The sequence below is a fragment of the Bos mutus genome, chromosome 11 (genome assembly GCF_027580195.1).
Source record: "Bos mutus isolate GX-2022 chromosome 11, NWIPB_WYAK_1.1, whole genome shotgun sequence".
NCBI classification, from domain to species: Eukaryota; Metazoa; Chordata; class Mammalia; order Artiodactyla; family Bovidae; genus Bos; species Bos mutus.
In genome coordinates, this window is record NC_091627.1 from 36,422,611 (window position 1) to 36,440,486 (window position 17,876).

Sequence of the window (17,876 nt, forward strand, 5' to 3'; positions counted from 1 at the left end):
TCTGAAGATCAAGAGGCATGGTGGATAGTGTGTGGATAGAGGGTGGATGGACGCATGAAAGGATGCATGGGATGGAGACCCCCTCTGACTCTAAAAGGTCAGGCTTTCTCCAGTCCACAGTGTATTCTTCTCAGTCTCCATGGCCTTGAACACCACAGTCCTTTTGGAGAAAGAATAACACATGTGTCCTGAGAAGACCCACCAGAGGAGACCAGACCCATCCATGACCTGGGATACATAGTTTTCCCAGCTTGGGGGTGCACAGCAGGCAGGATCAGGCCAGGCTTAGACAGCCTTGTCACTAGCATTTCTCCCCATAAGGGGGAGAAAAATGACTGTCCACCCTGCACAGAAGTCCATCTCACCTCTCCAAGCTTTCTTTTTTTAATTTTTTTCTTAGCATTTAGTAAATAGTTATAGAAAGCCACCTGTTTATGTGATGACACAAGTCAAGCTGAGATGTTAGCTGTCATTACTAATTCTTGATGCACATCAGAATCCCAGTGGCACTCTTTAAAAATACTTATGCTCATGCCCCTTCCCAAGACTAAAATCAGAATCAATTGGAATGGCCTTTAGCCATATGGATTTTGTAAACTGTGTACTTATGATTTGTACCCCCAAATCTTGAGCCCTACCATTTCAATGGCTTAAGGTCCATATGCTAGAGAAGACTAGCATTTTAGTTGTTGCTTCAATATTACTACTCAAAGGGGTGAGAAATATGATAAATCCAGGCATAGTTAGTGGGACTGGTACTTTGGGGTACCACCTAGGTCATACCGAGGGGTATGAAATTGATAACCTTGGCCCATCTCACAACCACTCTCCCCAAATGCTGAGCAGTCTGGAGGAAGGCTGGCCCACCTTTATAGGAGCAATTGGTAGGGGATGAGGGGAACACCCACTCCACATTATTTAATTTAACTTCACAACCACCCTATGAGGTGGTTCAGTTACTACCATCACACAGAAAGGAAAGCTGAGGCTCCAGAGACTAGCCTAAGAGCACATTGAGTGTGTGTGCTGGGGGAGGGGGTGCCTCCCTGCGCTCCTAGGACTGGAGTCTCACAACTGCCTCTGCTCGAGAGTTCCCAGCTGCATGACTGTTCCCATGACACCGTGACAGGGCTGAGTGTGAGTTTTAAGGCTTTTAAAAATTATCTTTAAAGCCTTTGAATGGCTCTCTCTTTTTAGTGTAAATCACCTGGACATTAAAGCCCTTATTGTATATTTATTAGTGTGTTATTCAGACCAAGGGGGAAAAGAGAGAAGCTGACACTACGAATGACTTTGAAAGCGAGAAGAAGCGGGGCCTGAAATTAAATCACTGTGACAGTGCCACTCGAGGGCATCAATTTCAATAAATGATCACCTTTTGTTCACTCCTGGTCCCGTTTGTCATGCGGGCAGGATGCGAGGAGAACTTTGCCCGGGACGCTGAGTACCACAGGCCTCTAATTTCCTCACGCTGGCCAGGCCTGCCACAGTGCCCTGAACCAACTGAAGGTACGCCCAGCAAGGCTGGGCAGAGGCCGTCGGGCATCCTTTCAGAGGCAAATGCCCTGTGTCATCTTTCCACACTGCGCTCCCCCGCTCCTGCCCCTCGCTCAGCCTCCTGAGACCATCCAGTCTATTTATAGGGAAATCCAGGTTTCTGTACAAAAGTGGTGAAAGGTCTCTGTGGGTCAGTAGTAGGTAACTGTATTGTGTGCCAGACTAGTGGGCCCATAAAGCAGACTCTATCACTTCCTGCTCCCCTGTCCTGACTGGCAACCTGAGGCAGGGGCGCTTGCATTGCGCGATGGAGGAAGGGGAGGCAGCGGTGAAATCTCCACTTCAGGAGGGAGGAAGCTGAGGCCCGGAAGGCGGTGGTTGTTCTATTACCACACTGCAAACTAGCAGCTAGGACTGACGGCTCACCCCTGACGCCCAGCAATCAATATTGCTTTGGGTTAAATTCCTTTGGCAGGTCTCCCATTGGGACTGTTTCTGGTTTTAAAGCTGGGATCTTTAGTCAGAACCAATCGGTTTAAATAAACACGGCAGCCGTGTGGGTACCCAGCACAGACGTGAGCTCTTCTTCAACTGAGAGGGGAGTGCAGATGTTAATCTCAGGGCAATGAGGTTGAGGACTTCCTGACTGAGATTTTCTGTTTAGCTGGGAAGCAGACAAATGGAAGCACTGGAGGGTGGGGCTCTGGGGCCCAACATGGGCGTGGGCCCTGGCTCTGCCGGGAGCCTGCACTTTGACCTTTATCACATCTCATCAGGCATTGAGCCCTGGCTTCCCACATCAGGAAATCAACGAGACAGATGGAACTCAAGTCTCCTCTGAGTGCAGGGGTTAAGCTCCCACAGATAGGTGAAGTTCTGTGCTGTGGAGAATCTTATTTCTCTGCTACCCTCTGGAATGAGTCTCATTCGTGTTGTGAAAAGGCCCTGACGGCTTATCTTGGCTCAAGCCCAGGTATCACCAAATCCTTTAGGTTTAAAACATCTTTTCAAGTATTAGTAATTCAAAAGATTGGCAACTTCTATCCCCCCAGGCCCAATTCTTCCCTCCACACACTGTAGTTCTGGTCACACGTAAGAAAAGTCCCCAGATACCCAGGGCTGCAGGAGAAAGCTGTATGTGCGAGGAGGAAGGCAGACTTGTGACGGATGTCATGGAAGCAGTCTTGGAGAGTCGCTCTTACAGTCTGAGACACCACCAACCCTTGGGCTTGTGTTCTTGAGTCCAAGAAGCTGCTGATTTTACATTGCCAATTGCTGCTGGACAGACTGCTCTTTCTAAAACAGCTTTCAGTTGAAAGGCAGGGGAGCACAGGAGAAGAAGGAGCTGAGATGCCTGTGCTGGCTTTCCTGGACAGTGGTCTTAGCTCAGCCTCTTAAAATTTCTGGGCCCTAATTTAAAAACATCTGCATAAGCATCTGCTGTTGCTGTTGAACTTGTTTCTTCCTTACTGAACTGGATGCTTCTTGAAAGAAAGCCTTTGTCATCTCCGGCTGTGTATTCCCAGCACCAATGATACAGGTGGCACTCCATCCATGGTGCTTACATGAATTATAAACTGAGAAGGATCTATTAATGTATCAAGTATCTACTACAGTTGGGCACCGTGTGCGCCATCCTCCTCATGCCATTCCAGTTTGTTGTTCAGTTGCTCAGTCATGTCTGACTCTATGCAACCCCATAGACTGCGGCACGCCAGTCTCCTCTGTCCTTCACTACCTCCCAGAGTTTGCTCAAACTGACATCCATTGAGTCAGTAACACCATCCAACCACCTCATCCTCTGCTGCTCCCTTCTCTTTTTGCCTTCCATCTTTCCCAGCATAAGGGTCTTTTCCAGTGAGTTTGTTCTTCTCATCAGGTGGCCAAAATACTGGAGCATTTCACAGTATACCATGTTAAATAGGTATTATATTCATTCAATTCACAGAACTCTGTGGCCTCTAATTTCCAGTTAGGATGTCCTCTGCCTGCTAGATTCTGCAGTCAGCGGGGTTGGGCAGTTTGACAGCCCATTTCTCTGCTTCCTTGAGTCTGTGGCCTTTCTGGCTGGGAAGATGAGCAGATGAGCAGGCCAGGCATTCATTGTCGGCTGTCCCCTGGGAGACTCCGGGCAAAGCCTGACTGTCTTGGCAGACTCAGGCGTTCTCGCCCTGTGAATCATTTAGATCTCACACACTCTGCTGCTGCTGCTGCTGCTGCTGCTTTCCAGGCGACTGGGAGGGGAGCATCTGCTGGGATTCCCCAACCGCTGCCCCTGCTTCCTGTGCCTCCTCGCAGGCTGCCGCCCCGCTGGTGTTGCACTGAGTGGTCTCCCAGGGACTTGCTGGCCTCTGACTTGTCGTTCCTCTGAGTCAGGCTCTCCCGAGTCGACAGTGTTATGACAACTTCCTCCCTTGTTACTACAAATGCTGACTGTTGTTTTCCCAGCAGCGTTCCCCAACCACCGTGTTCTGTTCTGAGAGGAAGCCAGCCTTATCCGTAGTCATCACTGTCATCACCACCACGATTTCACCATGTCCCCCTCACTGCATTGATCACTGGGCTCCTGGGGTCATCTCTGACATTATAGGGAACAAGCTTCCAGCAAGGCAAACTGCCAAGGATCCCAAAATCAAAAGATTCTTGAGAGTGGCACTGACCTCATAATCAGAAAACAGATGAGTTGCAATCCTGTGTGATCCCAAATTGTAAGCAGAGTGGAGTAGATCAGGGTATTAAGTAAATGGCCTCTTACATGTGTTTCTTGATCAGAGTGTACAAAACCCTTCACATCCTTAACTGCACGGACCCCACATGACTATGTGAGAAGGGCAGCACCATCATTCCCACTTTACAAATGGTAAATCTGAGGCTTAGGTAGGGATGGAATGTGCCTGAACTCATAGAGCTCATTCATGAAATATCCTTTCACAAACCATCAAGGTTGGCTTTCCACATCTCTAGCACCTCTATGGTCCTAACAAATACAAAATACCCAATAAATGACTGTTCATTGAACTGACAATTGAATAGTGACATAGGACTTAAATTCAAGACTTTGATTCACAGAACATTATTATTATTATTTTTGCTGCACTACTGTGGTTCAATTGAGCTCTTGCAGCAATGGGTGAAAACAATCTAGAGTCAGCCTGATGAGGTTCAGATGCCCTCCACCCTGTCTAGTCAGTGACCTTGGACAAGTTATTTGGCTTCACTCAATTTCCTCATCTGTGAGATAGAAGATAGTAACACAGTACCTGTGTTGTTGAGTATTAAATAAGAAAACACATTTAAAGTGCATAGCAGTGATTGGCATAATTAGTGCATAATTAGTGTTAACAAGTTACTACTCAAGGGTGGGAATGGGCCTTATATGTCTGTGAAACCCAGGACTTGGCACAGCGGCTGGAACATACACACGCCTGCCAACACTGACACATATGTGACGGGAAGCAAGTCCTTTACCCCTCCTGGCCTCAGTTCCCAACACTTGTGAACTGACATGGTGGGACCAGGTAAATTCCAGTGTTCTTCCCCACTCTAAAATGCTCCATTTCAGAGGTCTCAATGGGACAGTTTTGTCCCCCAGGAGACATCTGGCAATGTCTGGAGACATTTTTGTTGTCATAACCTGGGGAGGTGCTACTGGCATCTAGTGGGTAGAGGCCTTGGAAGGCGGGGGCCACGCTCAGGACAGTGCCCACAAGAAGAACTGTCTGGCCCCAGATGTCAATAGTATCGAGACTGAGCAAACCCAGATCCAGCTGGACGTGAACAGCTAGAGTTCTCTGAATTGATGGAAAGGGCCTGTGGCCTGCAGCTTGCCAGGGTGCCCAGGGAAGCACCCTCAGGCCTGGCTCAGGTGTCTTTAATTTAAACCAGAATCACTCTTATCATCAAACTCCAAAATGACTCTGCCACGGCTAGGAGAGAACATTGTGGCACAAGACTCATGGAGCCTGGCCTGAGGCAAAGCCCCTAGGATGCAGGGGCAGCCCTACCAAAGCCAGGGTCAGTGGGCTTGCCCATCACCCCTGCAGCATTTCCCTTGCCTCAGCTCCCTCCCTCCAGGGGACAGATGACTGCCAGTGATCAAGGAGTCATGCTGGGAAGAAATGCTTTGGCCTGCGAAATGGACACAGAAATGGCAGCCTCAGGGAAAGGTCACAGCCTCCTGCATTGTGCAGTATTGGTCTCTGTGTTCTCACCACATATGGAGGGAAGGTCACCATTACATGCCCCCCGGATCTTCAAAGAAGCTGCTGCTGCTGCTAAGTCGCTTCAGTCATGTCCGAATCTGTGAGACCCCATAGATGGCAGCCCACCAGGCTCCACCATCCCTGGGATTCTCCAGGCAAGAACACTGGAGTGGGGTGCCATTTCCTTCTCCAATGCATGAAAGTGAAAAGTCAAAGTGAAGTCCCTCCATTGTGTCCGACTCTTTGAGACCCCAAGGACTGCAGCCTACCAGGCTCCTCCATTCATGGGATTTTCCAGGCAAGAGTACTGGAGTGGGTTGCCATTGCCTTCTCTGTCAAAGAAGCTAGCTTGTCTCTTTTCGCAAAGTTCCTTCACTTCCATCTCCTCTTTCGCAAACTCATCGGTTCTCCCTGAATTCCTGCCGAGAGGCTATGGGTTTCCCAGAAAGAGGAGAAATGACCCAGAAAGACCCCAAATGAAGAAAGGGGAGAACTGAAGTCTTGTTTAGGTTACTATAAATAGGCTGCCGATCTCCTCTTTGTCTCAGTTTTCCTGTCTGTTAAATGAGCAGAGACATTATTTTGCCAACAAAGGTCTGTCTAGTCAAAGCTATGGTTTTCCCCATAGTCATGTACAGATGTGAGAGTTGGACTATAAAGAAAGCTGAGAGCCAAAGAATTGATGCTTTTCAACTGTGGTTTTGGAGAAGACTTGAGAGTCCCTTGGACGGCAAGGAGATCCAAACAGTCCATCCTAAAGGAAATCAGTCCTGAATATTCATTGGAAGGACTGATGCTGAGGCTGAAACTCCAATACTATGGCCACTTGATGCAAAGACCTGACTCATTTGAAAAGACCCTGATGCTGGGAAAGATTGAAGGCAGGAGGAGAAGAGGGTGACAGAAGATGAGATGGTTGGGTGGCATCACCGACTCAATGGACATGAGTTTGAATGAACTCCAGGAGTTGGTGATGGATAGGGAGGCCTGGCATGCTGCAGTCCATGGGGTTGCAAAGAGTCAGACATGACTGAGTGACTGAACTGAACTGAAATGGGACCTCAGATGATAGTTATGAGCACAGGAAGATAAAGAGGGGATGGCTTTTTGTAAGCCCCCACAGCGAGTCACACCAAGGAGCAGTCATCTTCCTGAGGATGCTGGACAGGGACCAGGCCCTGCTACTTAGGAAGTGCTGAAGTCCTGCGGCATTTGTCCCCTTGCAGGCATGCATGTTCTCAGCTGGCATTTCAGGGAGACCCCAAACTCCAGGTTCCCCTGTGACATCAGTGAGTCCTCTACCCGCTCCCCATTCCTCCAGCACTTTAACAGATTGATAGCCTGAAGTCCCAGCAGCACCAGGCAGCACTCTCTGGACTCTGCCAGGCTTGGTGGGGCAGGAATGGTGAGCAGAAGGCAAAATAAATAGCTCATGGGGCTGGGCAAACACATATAGGATAGCACTGCAGCCGAGGCCACCACCAGCCCCACTCATGGATGGGAGACTTTGCCATCTGGTATTCTCACAAGAAAGGGAGGCCATGATGGAGGAAGGCGTGCCCATGGCTCACCCCTAACACCTGGCATTCTTGATTTCTTGTGAACACAGCAAGAAACACTTGGTGGCCGGGCCCCTCCCAGTCAGGCCAACGAGACATTTCTGAGGCAAGAAGACGCATGCGAGTTTCGATATGAGGAGAACATCCTTTCTGAAGCCAAGATTTCATTCCTGCTGGGACAGTAGTAGCAGTTCTTTGAAACACAAATAAATACAGATGGGCCAGTAGCAGGGGGAGTAGGGTGAAGCCTTTCAAGAAATGAGTAAGAGGCTGTATAGTTTTATTGGAATGGTGGTAGGTAGGCTCTCCCCACTGACCCAGTATAGCACAGAGGTGGAGATGGGTAACATCACTGTTCAGTTGGAGTCTCTCTGAAAGATATTTTCTTAGAGGAAAGTTAAGCCCTGTAAGCTTAGCTAGAAATGTGAGGTCAACTAGCACACATGCCTCTCTCACTCTTGTTGATTATCAGAGCAGGGACCCCTCAAAGCTGGGGTCTTATGGAATGAGAAGAAAGGCAAGCGCAGAGATTCCCTTGTTCAAGTTTGCTTCCCAGAGTCACCGTTTCTAGAGGCCTGACGGATCACTGAGGAAGCAAGTGAGTATGTCCAGGAAGCTTAAGTTCAATGACAAGGGTACTGGGTATGACATCAGTGCTGTGAAGCCTTGCTGTGAAGCCTGTCTTGCTCCTCTCCTCAATCGGCACCATGCGGCAGCCCTGATCTCTTCCACCGTGGGATCCCGCACTGCTGTGGGACCGCTCAGGCAGCCACAAAGGTTTGCTCTTTCCCTTCCTGCCAAAGTTCCCCTGGTAAAAACCAGTTTCCAGCATATTAAATTACTTTCATTTTGGCCTTTTAACACTCCCCTTGGCTGTTTTCTTCTTGGCTCCATCTGGACTTTGGGAAACGAATATCTTTAATACCCACTCATTAAATGTCCACTCTGCCAGCTGGTCCTCTGGCCTCTGGAAGGACCGCCAGCCTGGGCAGCCAGAGGGCCCCACAGATCAGTGCCCGAGACACCACCCAGGGAATAATAGCAGTAATGGCTCAATCTGGACCCTACCCGTTAAAGGATGATTGTGAGTTTTAAGTAGATGTCATAGAGTCTGGAAATTTGTAGCCAAAAGCCACATCTCCATTCACATACTGGATTTGGGACACGGGGAAGGACTCACCCATGCTTTCCCGGAGTGGGTGCCAGGAGGATCTCTCTTCCAGCCTCGTTGTGGGGCAGCAGCTGAGCGACGTACCTGCCCGATGGCTGCAGGTGCCGATGCACCGAGACGGCCAGCCGGCAGTGCTCGCTGCTGCTCCTCATCCACGGGCTCAGGATCGTGTGCTTGGAGTTTGCCGAGGTGTTGAGGAGGAGGAAGGCACCTGCCAAGAGACACGGAGAGTGAGTCTGCAGTGTGTCCAGATGAGAGGACCAGCATCAGCTCTGTGGTGGGATTAGAGAGACCAACGGCATTAGAGTCAACGATGCTGGAAGTCTTCCTCCAGCCTCTCACCTTCTTCACGCAGCCAATCTCTTCCTTGCTCTCTTAGGCTGTTTCCATAAAAAGTAAAGCCTCAGGCAAAGATAGTGATCTGGGACTTATTATCAGGAAGACCGAGCTTCTCACCTCAGCTTCCCTACTGACTAGTTCTGTATCTTATCTTTGAATCTCAGGTTTCTCGTCTGTAACGCGGACAGCCTAAGAGAGTCCCTCACTGCATATATGATCCCAGAGTGGAGCCAGGGTATCAGTTCCACCTCATAAACCTCCATGTGTGGTATCTCCAAACCTCACAAACCAGGACACTCTGGGGCATCTCAGGCCACCCAATGGGTCACAGTTTAAATCTGAGCTGACCTGAGTTCTTCATATGACACTCAAGCCAACTTCAGACTAAACTGATATCTGTTGGACAATTCAGAGTTTCTGAGGAATGTTTGGGTTGGCTCCAGGCTGTCTAATAGTTATGACCAGTTCAAGATTTTCTTTGTGTGGCTTATTTTGGTCACTTATTTTGTAGCCAAGATCATGGCTACAACTCCTTTGCTTACTAGCTAAGTGATCTAGAGCAAAGCATTAACTTTTTCTTGTTTCAGTTTCCTCATGTATAAAAATGGCATGGGAAGGGTTGGCCGAACTCAATAATCTTTTTTTTTTTTTAATAATCTTTTAAGACCCATTTCAGCCCCTTAGTCTATGAATCATGTGAATCTGCAACTATTCTCCACAAAGAGAGCCCTACAAATCCATCCTGGTGCCATGTCTGTGGCAGAGTTTCCCTCTGGGGCAAGCCAACCCTAATACCAGCAGCACAGGCCAAGTGACCTACACAAAACCCGTGTTTATGGGGATTACTGTTGGCATAAAAGAACAGCATTATTTTATTGTTCCTGGTATTCCTTCTGATGCATTAATATCACTCGCCACACTTCTCCACTGAAGTTTTGGACCATTAGATGCTGCTCCTTTTGCAGTGAAAGCCTGTCTCATAAGATCCTTGATTTCTCCTGTGGGAACCAGCTAACGAGTGTTCAGCTTCTTTAACCACCCCCAGCACATAGAATTAGTCTCCTTCACAGATAACCCAATTTATCAAGTAGGCAAAGGAACCATACTTTTTGTTGATAAAGAATGATATGGAGGAAAGAAAGGGATTTCTACCCGAAGCTAAGTATTTCCAAGGACACATATTGTGTCAGGAATTTGGAGAGTTGCTATATTTTAGAAGTAGATAAATATGACTTCTAGTTACAATCAGGATGAAGTCAGCACAAGACTGTTTCTGAACTGAATCAGGGACATGGGTCAGTACTGGAAACTGAACCCTCTGTAATTAGTGGGAAGTTTTCAGCATGGTGCACGGGCCTTTAAAAAGTGCTTTCTGACCCTCAGTAAATAATCTGTATTATTATCCTATTTTACCATGGGGAGACATTCTTGTTACGGGCACAGAGGTAAAAAAAAAAAAAAAAAAAAAGATAATTAGAATCAAAGACTCAGAAAGCACTTTAATTTGATCCAATGTAATGCCCTTGCTTTTCTAGAGAAGCAGACTGGAGATCGGAAGTGGGAAATAACTTGTATAAAGTCTCAACTTGAAAGTCCAAACCAGATTCCAGGTCTCTGAATTCCTAATCAAGGCTCTTTAAACCTTGCATCTTTCTCATTGCCCCACTGTATTCTTTATCCTAAAATGAAATGTAACCAGAGTGCCTTGTGGCCAAGTTGTATAACGCAGGAGCCAAGAGGGGTGGGACAGGAGAAAGACAGGCAGATGGGTGCTGGACCAAATCCATTTGTTCATTGGCCTCTTTACTCACTCCTTTCTGCCCTCGGATTTCATTTATTGGATGCCTACTTTGAGCAAACATCCAAGCACTGGCTCTGCCCTGGGGACACAGACATGAGTCAGACACAGTTCTGGACTTCAAGGAACTCTAGGTCCCATAGGGGTGATGAGACGTCTGCACTAACTTTAATCAAAGGTAGAGGTTATAGAGTCATAAAACACATACAGACAAAGTACTTTGGGAGGCTCCACAAAAGATATTAGGTTCAGCTGGGAAGATTCATAAAGAAGATGATCTTTGAGCTAGGTCTTTAAAGGAGAGAAAAACAAAGATATTGGCAGAAATGGCTATGCAAAATTTGAGAGGAAGAGGAGTCAAGGCAGAAATGCAGAAAATGTGTCGTGGCATTTGGATGCAGAGTGGGGCACATGAAGAGAAGGCTGAGAAATAAGGAAGGCTGGTGCATGTGGGCCAGACCACAGAGAACATTTCATTTCCAGCTGAAAGTGTTCAACTATACTTTGGACAATAGGGAGCCAGAAAAGATTTTTGAGCAGGATAGGCACCTCATCAGAGTGATGTTTCAGGAAGATTAATCTGGTATGGTGGGGGAGAGGCGGGATCAAAACTGACCCAACCTCATCCTCCACCATCCGTCCACACCAGGCAAGGACAAGACTAAATGCAGATGTGATGTGTTTAGTATGTTACATTGTAAGCAAAGGTGCTGTGTTAGGGACAACTCTGGGATCTACTGAGGCTTCCAACCATCTATTCAGAGCAAGTGAGAGCCCTGGAAGTATCTCTGGGGCACAGTCTTGTGGCAGATACTTTGGGGTGCATTCTGAGCTTAGGATGAAACCACACATGCCACATATAAGGGAGCACAGTAGTGTGTCTGGGTCTGAGACCCTACGCTGGTATTTTTCATTGGGAAAAAGTTGGATTGAAACCAGCTTTTTGAGCTACTGAGAGAAAGAAAGCAGGCAAAATAAAAGAGGTGCTTCCCTTTTTTGTCAGTGAGCACACACTGATGATTGGGTATTAAAGATATTCGTTTAACCCCTGGGAAACTCGAGCTCCCAATAGGAGCAAATCAAGCTGAAGTTGCTGGGGCTTGGGGGGCTCATCTTCTCCACTGTCCCTCCCTCCTGGATGTGAAACCACATGTAAATTCTGTCCTTGTGATTCAGTACCTCAATAATGAGACTCTTTCAAAGCTGACTGGAAGATGGATTACTTTTCCAGTTCTAATATGTGAGATGATGTTTATATGAATTTTATTTTGTGCAACTGGACTATCAATAAGGGACTGAGCTTAAAGTATTTTCACTCTCAATAAAACTCTATAGTTGAGAGCTATCTCTTCATCAGCAGCTTTCCTCTACCCCTAAAAAATAAAATAAAAGGAAAAAATACATTTCATAAGCTCCTTGGGATATTGTCAGTATAAATCTTTTAAAGTCAGTGAGAATTTATCTCTCCTCTTCCTCTTTCCCATTTCCTGTTTATTTTGCTCAGAATAGCTTGGGGCTATGGGAAGGCTCCTGGGGTCCCTTCTAATTAAGAAGGATGGCCTGGCAGCTCACAGACCTTCTCCCAGAGTGGGCCATAGTGGGTGGAGAAGCAGATCAAAGAGCCCTGCTTACCCGGTGCCACGATTGTGGTTTCCTTATTACGTTATTGTGTTGATGTGTTCAATGATTAAATATGAAATGGTTATTATTTCTACCTCTGGTCACAGGCATAGGGATGTGTCACTCTCATCTAAGCCAGCAGGGCTCAAATTATGAGACAGAAACCAAGGGGCATGAATCTTGAGATCAGACAGACTCTTTTATATTCAGGCTCTATCTCTATTTCATTCTAGGCTTTAGACAAATTATTTAACCTCTTTAAACCTTAGTTTGCTCAGATTTAATATGGCTATAGCCTACCTCCTATGGCTGTCATGGAGATTAAATTGAATTGCATATGTGAAAGTGGCTAGTACAGTGTCTGGCCCTTAGTAGATATGTGATGAATGTTGATTTCCTGCTTTGAGGGGTGTCAATCTGGAGCTCCTTTTATCTATCCCTAAACTTGGAATCAGAAGGACCAAATTTCAGCCCTGGCTCTGCTACTACCAAGGTTTCTTTGTTTGTAAAATGAAAAGGTTGGATAGAATCTCTCTGAGGACCCTTAGAGCTGCAAACTGTCAGTAATTCTATCTGCCTGCCTAGAATATTATTAATCTAAAGGAAACATGTCAAGTCTCCAAGCCCCTAAGTCCTAAAGACTTCTTCTCCTAATTTAGCTCTCTGAGGCTTCTAAACCAACAGTTTCTATCAATTGACCAAATATTCTGTGGGCTGTGATTCCCAGTTCTGCTTCCTCTCTTCTAATTTGCACGAACGCATCTCTGTGAAGGGCTCCTGACGGAGCATCATTTGTTCTGTAGATGCTTTTGTTACAAGACTGGTACCACCTCTAAATGTTTCATATTTAACACAATGCTTGCCATATGGCAAGCACTCAATGACTACAAATCAAAGTAATTTATACATAAAGCAAGGAGTCAAGTAGTTCAGAGTGGCTTGTAATAATAATAAAAAAAATAAAAACTATCCCCAATCATGCTCCTCACACCAAGTCCCAAAAATACTTTTAAGGAATTCTGATGTCTTTGGCCAGCTGCTTTCCTGAGTCTAGATATCTGGATTTAGAGTGTTATTTGTTGGTGCAACAACTTTAGGCTCATTAACATTGATGGTACAGTAAGAAAAATGATCCTATCCCCCTTCTATTGGGTTGGTCAAAAAGTTCGTTTGAGTTTTTCCACACGATCTTAATAATTCTTTATTTCTTAAATCCCTTTTTACTTTTTTAAATTACTTTCCTTTTTAACTCTTCATGGCAAATTTATCATTTGTTCCATCAGCTTTACGCAGTATCACCTGACTCTCCTCCCAGGAAGGTGACGCCATTAGCCTTCCTGCTCTTCCAGACTTTTTCACATCCACCTCCTAAAGCAGCTGTGTTTTCCTCTATATTGTCAAGGTTGTGTAAGAATGATTAAGTCTTGTGTTTTGCTTACAGGTTGATGCTAAATGTTGAAAATTAATAACAGAGCTTTTTATATTGAAAACTATATACATATTTTCACTGCAGTGAACAAAGGTTATATTTATAAATGTCTTTATTGGTCCAGTAATGCATCCCATTCCACAGAGAATGTTTCTAATATCAAGATGAAATGAATATTCATTCTCTCTCTCTTGGTCTTAACATTGTCACCTGTCAAAATTGTGGCACATTATGATTTGCCTTATATTTGAACCAGGAGTCTCCTGTGCAGTTTGTTTTTCCAGAAATTTCTGATTGCTTTTCTCTTTTATTTATTTTCTATCTGCCTTTTGCACTATATCACCAATGCTTGTACAAATTCCTTAAAAAATCTCTCCCTTTTTCTCGAAGACCCTGACTTTATGTTTTTAATTTATACCAGTTGTTTTCTGGGCCTCCAGTACAGCTATTATTCTGGAATTTCTTTTCACTGGGTCTCCTCCATTAGTCCCACCATTCTAGGAAATTTCCTCAGGGGAAAACTTCTTTGAGAATCTTTGACTATCTCCAATATTTTTATTTTGTTTTCACACTTGGTTGATAGATTGTTTGGCTATAGTTTCCAGATTAGAAGTTTTGCTTCAGAAATTTAGAGGTCTAGCTTTAGTATTGTTGAGCATCTGTGTGACTGAGGTGAAATCTGACGCTGGTTTTACTGTAATTTCTTTGTGGTCAATCTGTTTGTTTTTCCTTTGGAAGCCTTCAGGACCTTTCTTTAACACTGATGTGCTTGAATTTTGGTACAACGGATCTAGGAATGGATCTCTATAAAAATTCTGCTGTGACATTTGGTGGGCTCTTTCAATCTGAAAATACATTTCTTTCTTTCATTTCTGGTAAATCTGTTTCATTATTTCTCTGATATTTTCATTGCCCTCTTCTCAGTCTTAAATCTTTCTCAAGACATTTATCTCTCAAGTTAACTTTTTAGCTACTTTATCTTTGTTTTCTCTGGGGTCAGTTTTTTAATGTTGATATTTCTTTTTCATTCTGCTGGGCTATCACATGTAGGGTGGTCCTGGCTCAGCCCCTCATATAGAAACAGGAGAAGCTAGGAGCACTTCTAGAAACTTCTTTACCCATAGTTAGTGCTTGCCCTTCATGTCAGCATTGGCTTGATGGACTGTGGGGAGCAGGCCACCCTGCAGCACCTGCTCCCCAACTCCAGCATCGTGGACTCATCTTCATTCTCTACATGAGCAATGAACACTCCCAAGAGTAGCCCTGGTTTTCTAGGTCCACTTGAATTTTTAGAGAAAAGTCTTTGTTTCTCTCCCTTGGGGTTAGGTATCTTACTAATTTTTCACCTGGTAAAATGGGGTTGAAAGGAAGTGACCATATGAGTTAACACACCCAGAGAAATCACATTCTTCCTCCTGACTCTCATCCTTCCTTCCAGAGAATCACTTATCAGTACCCATTGTGGTGCTTCCCAGCAAAGGAAGACCCCCTCCTCTGCTCCTCTGCTCATCTTATTTCCTCTGTCAGCAGCTTCCATCTCCTCTTTGTGCTCTAGAAGTCACTCATAGATCCCCTCCTGTTCTGTTTGCCATTCAAGGTTTATTCCTCCTTTGAATCCTTTATTATCACTTTAGTGGGATTACAGGAGAGAAGAAGACAAAAGTGTGCTCAGTCCACCATCCTGAACCAGAAGTCTCTTAATCATATGCTTTGCGTGAGAACATGAATAAACAAATGTATGAATGGACAGATTTCTATCTCAATAAACCACCTGATTCTGTCACCACTGGTTAATTGTCTATATTGAAATTAAACTATTAAATCATTATTTCAAGCTATTACTTGATCACGATACCATTTGTATTAGGTGGGGCCTAAGGAATAGCAGAAGTTTATTGGCTGGAATGTGGACAGAAGAAGTGCAACACGGTACAAGGTGTAGCATAGGGAATGATGCCGTGCCATCCCCCAGAGTATGTTCCACAGCACACCAGCCCCACAAGGTGTTAATAGGTATTATGGGAAAGCTCGGGGGTCAAGGAAGGTTGAGGATTATCGGGTTAAACAAAAGTAAACAAGCTCTTTCCTTGTGGGACTTCCTAGAAACTTAATATGCCAATAAGAGTTTTGACTCTTCAAGACTGAAACATAAAACAAAGATTTCCAAAACTCCTTTGGGCACAGAATCTTTTGCTATGGTGTATAATGCACCATGGAATATGCTTTGAAAACCCTACTCTATTCTATTTGTGCTCTAGAGACCATGTGCAGAAAGTGAGAAAGGAAAAAAATCCATTGTGATAAGAATTAAAGTAGTATAAAAGTGAATAACATATCTCTACCATCTCTTAAACTGTAAAGCTCTGTTTGTATGACTTTCAAACTGTCCTCCCATCAACACCTAAGATTCTTGTGGCAGAATCATGCTTTTAGAAAGGCTCCTCTGGGTTACTATTTTGGTCTCTCTACCTGAGGATACTTAAAAATGCTACGTTCTATATCTGACTTTCAGAATGTCAGAGCTAGAAACAAACATGGTGGTCACATAGCTAGCCCCTTGCTCTAATGGGGAGAAAGCAAAAAAGCTGAGGACTTGCTCAAGGTCATACAGCAAATTAGTGGTGGATCTGGGACTAACAGCAAGATTTTTAGATCCTGTCCAGTGGAACACTCAGTATCTGCCTGCCCATGTCAGAGATCTATGATAGTATTTTTGGTCAAATGTTCTATGGCTTGGTCTCCAGCTGTCCCAGACATCACTTTCTTTCTTTTCACTTTCACAATTCTGAGGATCAGGTCCATCTATCTGACTGTCTCAGATCCAAGGAAATAGACTAAAGCCTGGGCAAGGGGCACAGATGACTTATCCTCTGGAAATCACTCCTAGGGGCTTAGGGTAGTCCTTCAAGTCTGGAAAGTATTTGAGGGTCTCCTCTCTTCATGTGGTCTTATGAAGTACCAAACCACATTGGGAACACTGAAAAAGTTCCTTTATTGTTTATTTTTCAAATTTGAGTTCTGCTACCCTATGTAATCTCAACTCAGGTTTTAGGTTTTAGTTCAGAGTTTTGAAATATATAGGAAGGAATAGTTAGGATTGTCCTTATCGCCATGCCTTGTCTAAAAGTGGGATAACTTAGGAATCCAGACCTAGAGTTCTTGCTAGTTATTTAGCCCAACTGTTTCACCTTGCAGGTGAGGACATTGAGGCCAGAGGGTTGAAGGGGTATGCCTGGGTTCCACAGCAGGCAGCTGAGCTGTGTTAGGCCTCAGCTCCTCCAGTTCCAGACTGGTGCACCTTTACTGTCTCATACTGCTACGATGTCAAATATTCGGTAAAAGCTCTACTACCCTCCACCACCAGGACTTAAATGTACTGCTTTACTGCACCTTTATCAGAAAGCACTTGAAGAGAAATGGAATCGGTTTTTGAGGTCTAATGACAGAAAAACCAAGTGTGTTCATTAAGGGAGGAAAGCGAGGTAGGAGTTGATTTTTCTTAACAGTATTATTAATCTTAACACTATGAGTTCGGCTGTAGCCAAAAGTGGTAGTACACTTGCCTATTTGGTGGATTGCTGTAAACTACCTCTCTGGTCCAGGTTAACTGTGGCAAAAGTTGCCTAGAAATGGTAAAATATATTTATGCTTATGTGTATACATACTTTATAGTGTGTATATGTATGTATACATATACACACACACACACACACACACGTGTGTGTGTATCCTGTATATGTGTGTATGTTCAGGTAGGCCCCATTTTAGATCTCTGATCCTGTTATAAAGAACAAATCTTTGGGCAGGGGGAGAAACATACTTTTTTTTGTTTTTGTTTTTTTAACCCATAGGCTTCATTTAAGAAAAAAAGACCAAAAATCTTTATATACTGCCTCTGTGTTCTGGGGAGTCAGCAAAAAAAGATAATAAAAGGCAAAGCAAATAAATAGAAGGAAACAAGCTGAAGTGCTGAGAAACCTCTTTTCCCTAAGAGCTCATTGTGGTAATCCTCAAAGAAAATAGAACAGCACTTGATCTGATGAGAGGGAGAAAGGAGAAGCCAAATGAAAACTAAACAATTGATTTAATTCAATGAGAAGCAGGAGGCAGGAGAGATAAAAGTATCTGCTGCTATCAGGGCTGGGAAGGGAGGAGTTAGGGGACAAAGTGCCTTTGGTGTGACAAGATCCACTTTAGATGGAGACAGCAGGAAATCAAATTTTCCCTTTTCCATGTAGGTTCATAGCTCTGGAATCAGATT

The 17,876-nt window shown here is 44.8% G+C and overlaps 1 protein-coding gene across 1 annotated transcript in view; it reads right to left on the reverse strand.

Moving 5' to 3' along the window:
• ALK (ALK receptor tyrosine kinase) overlaps positions 1-17,876 on the reverse strand; it is a 738,336-nt gene that overhangs the window by 318,573 nt on the left and 401,887 nt on the right. The window contains exon 4 of the mRNA XM_070379310.1: positions 8,439-8,640. Within this exon, the coding sequence (XP_070235411.1) occupies positions 8,439-8,640 (202 nt within the window). The remainder of the gene's footprint in view (positions 1-8,438; positions 8,641-17,876) is intronic.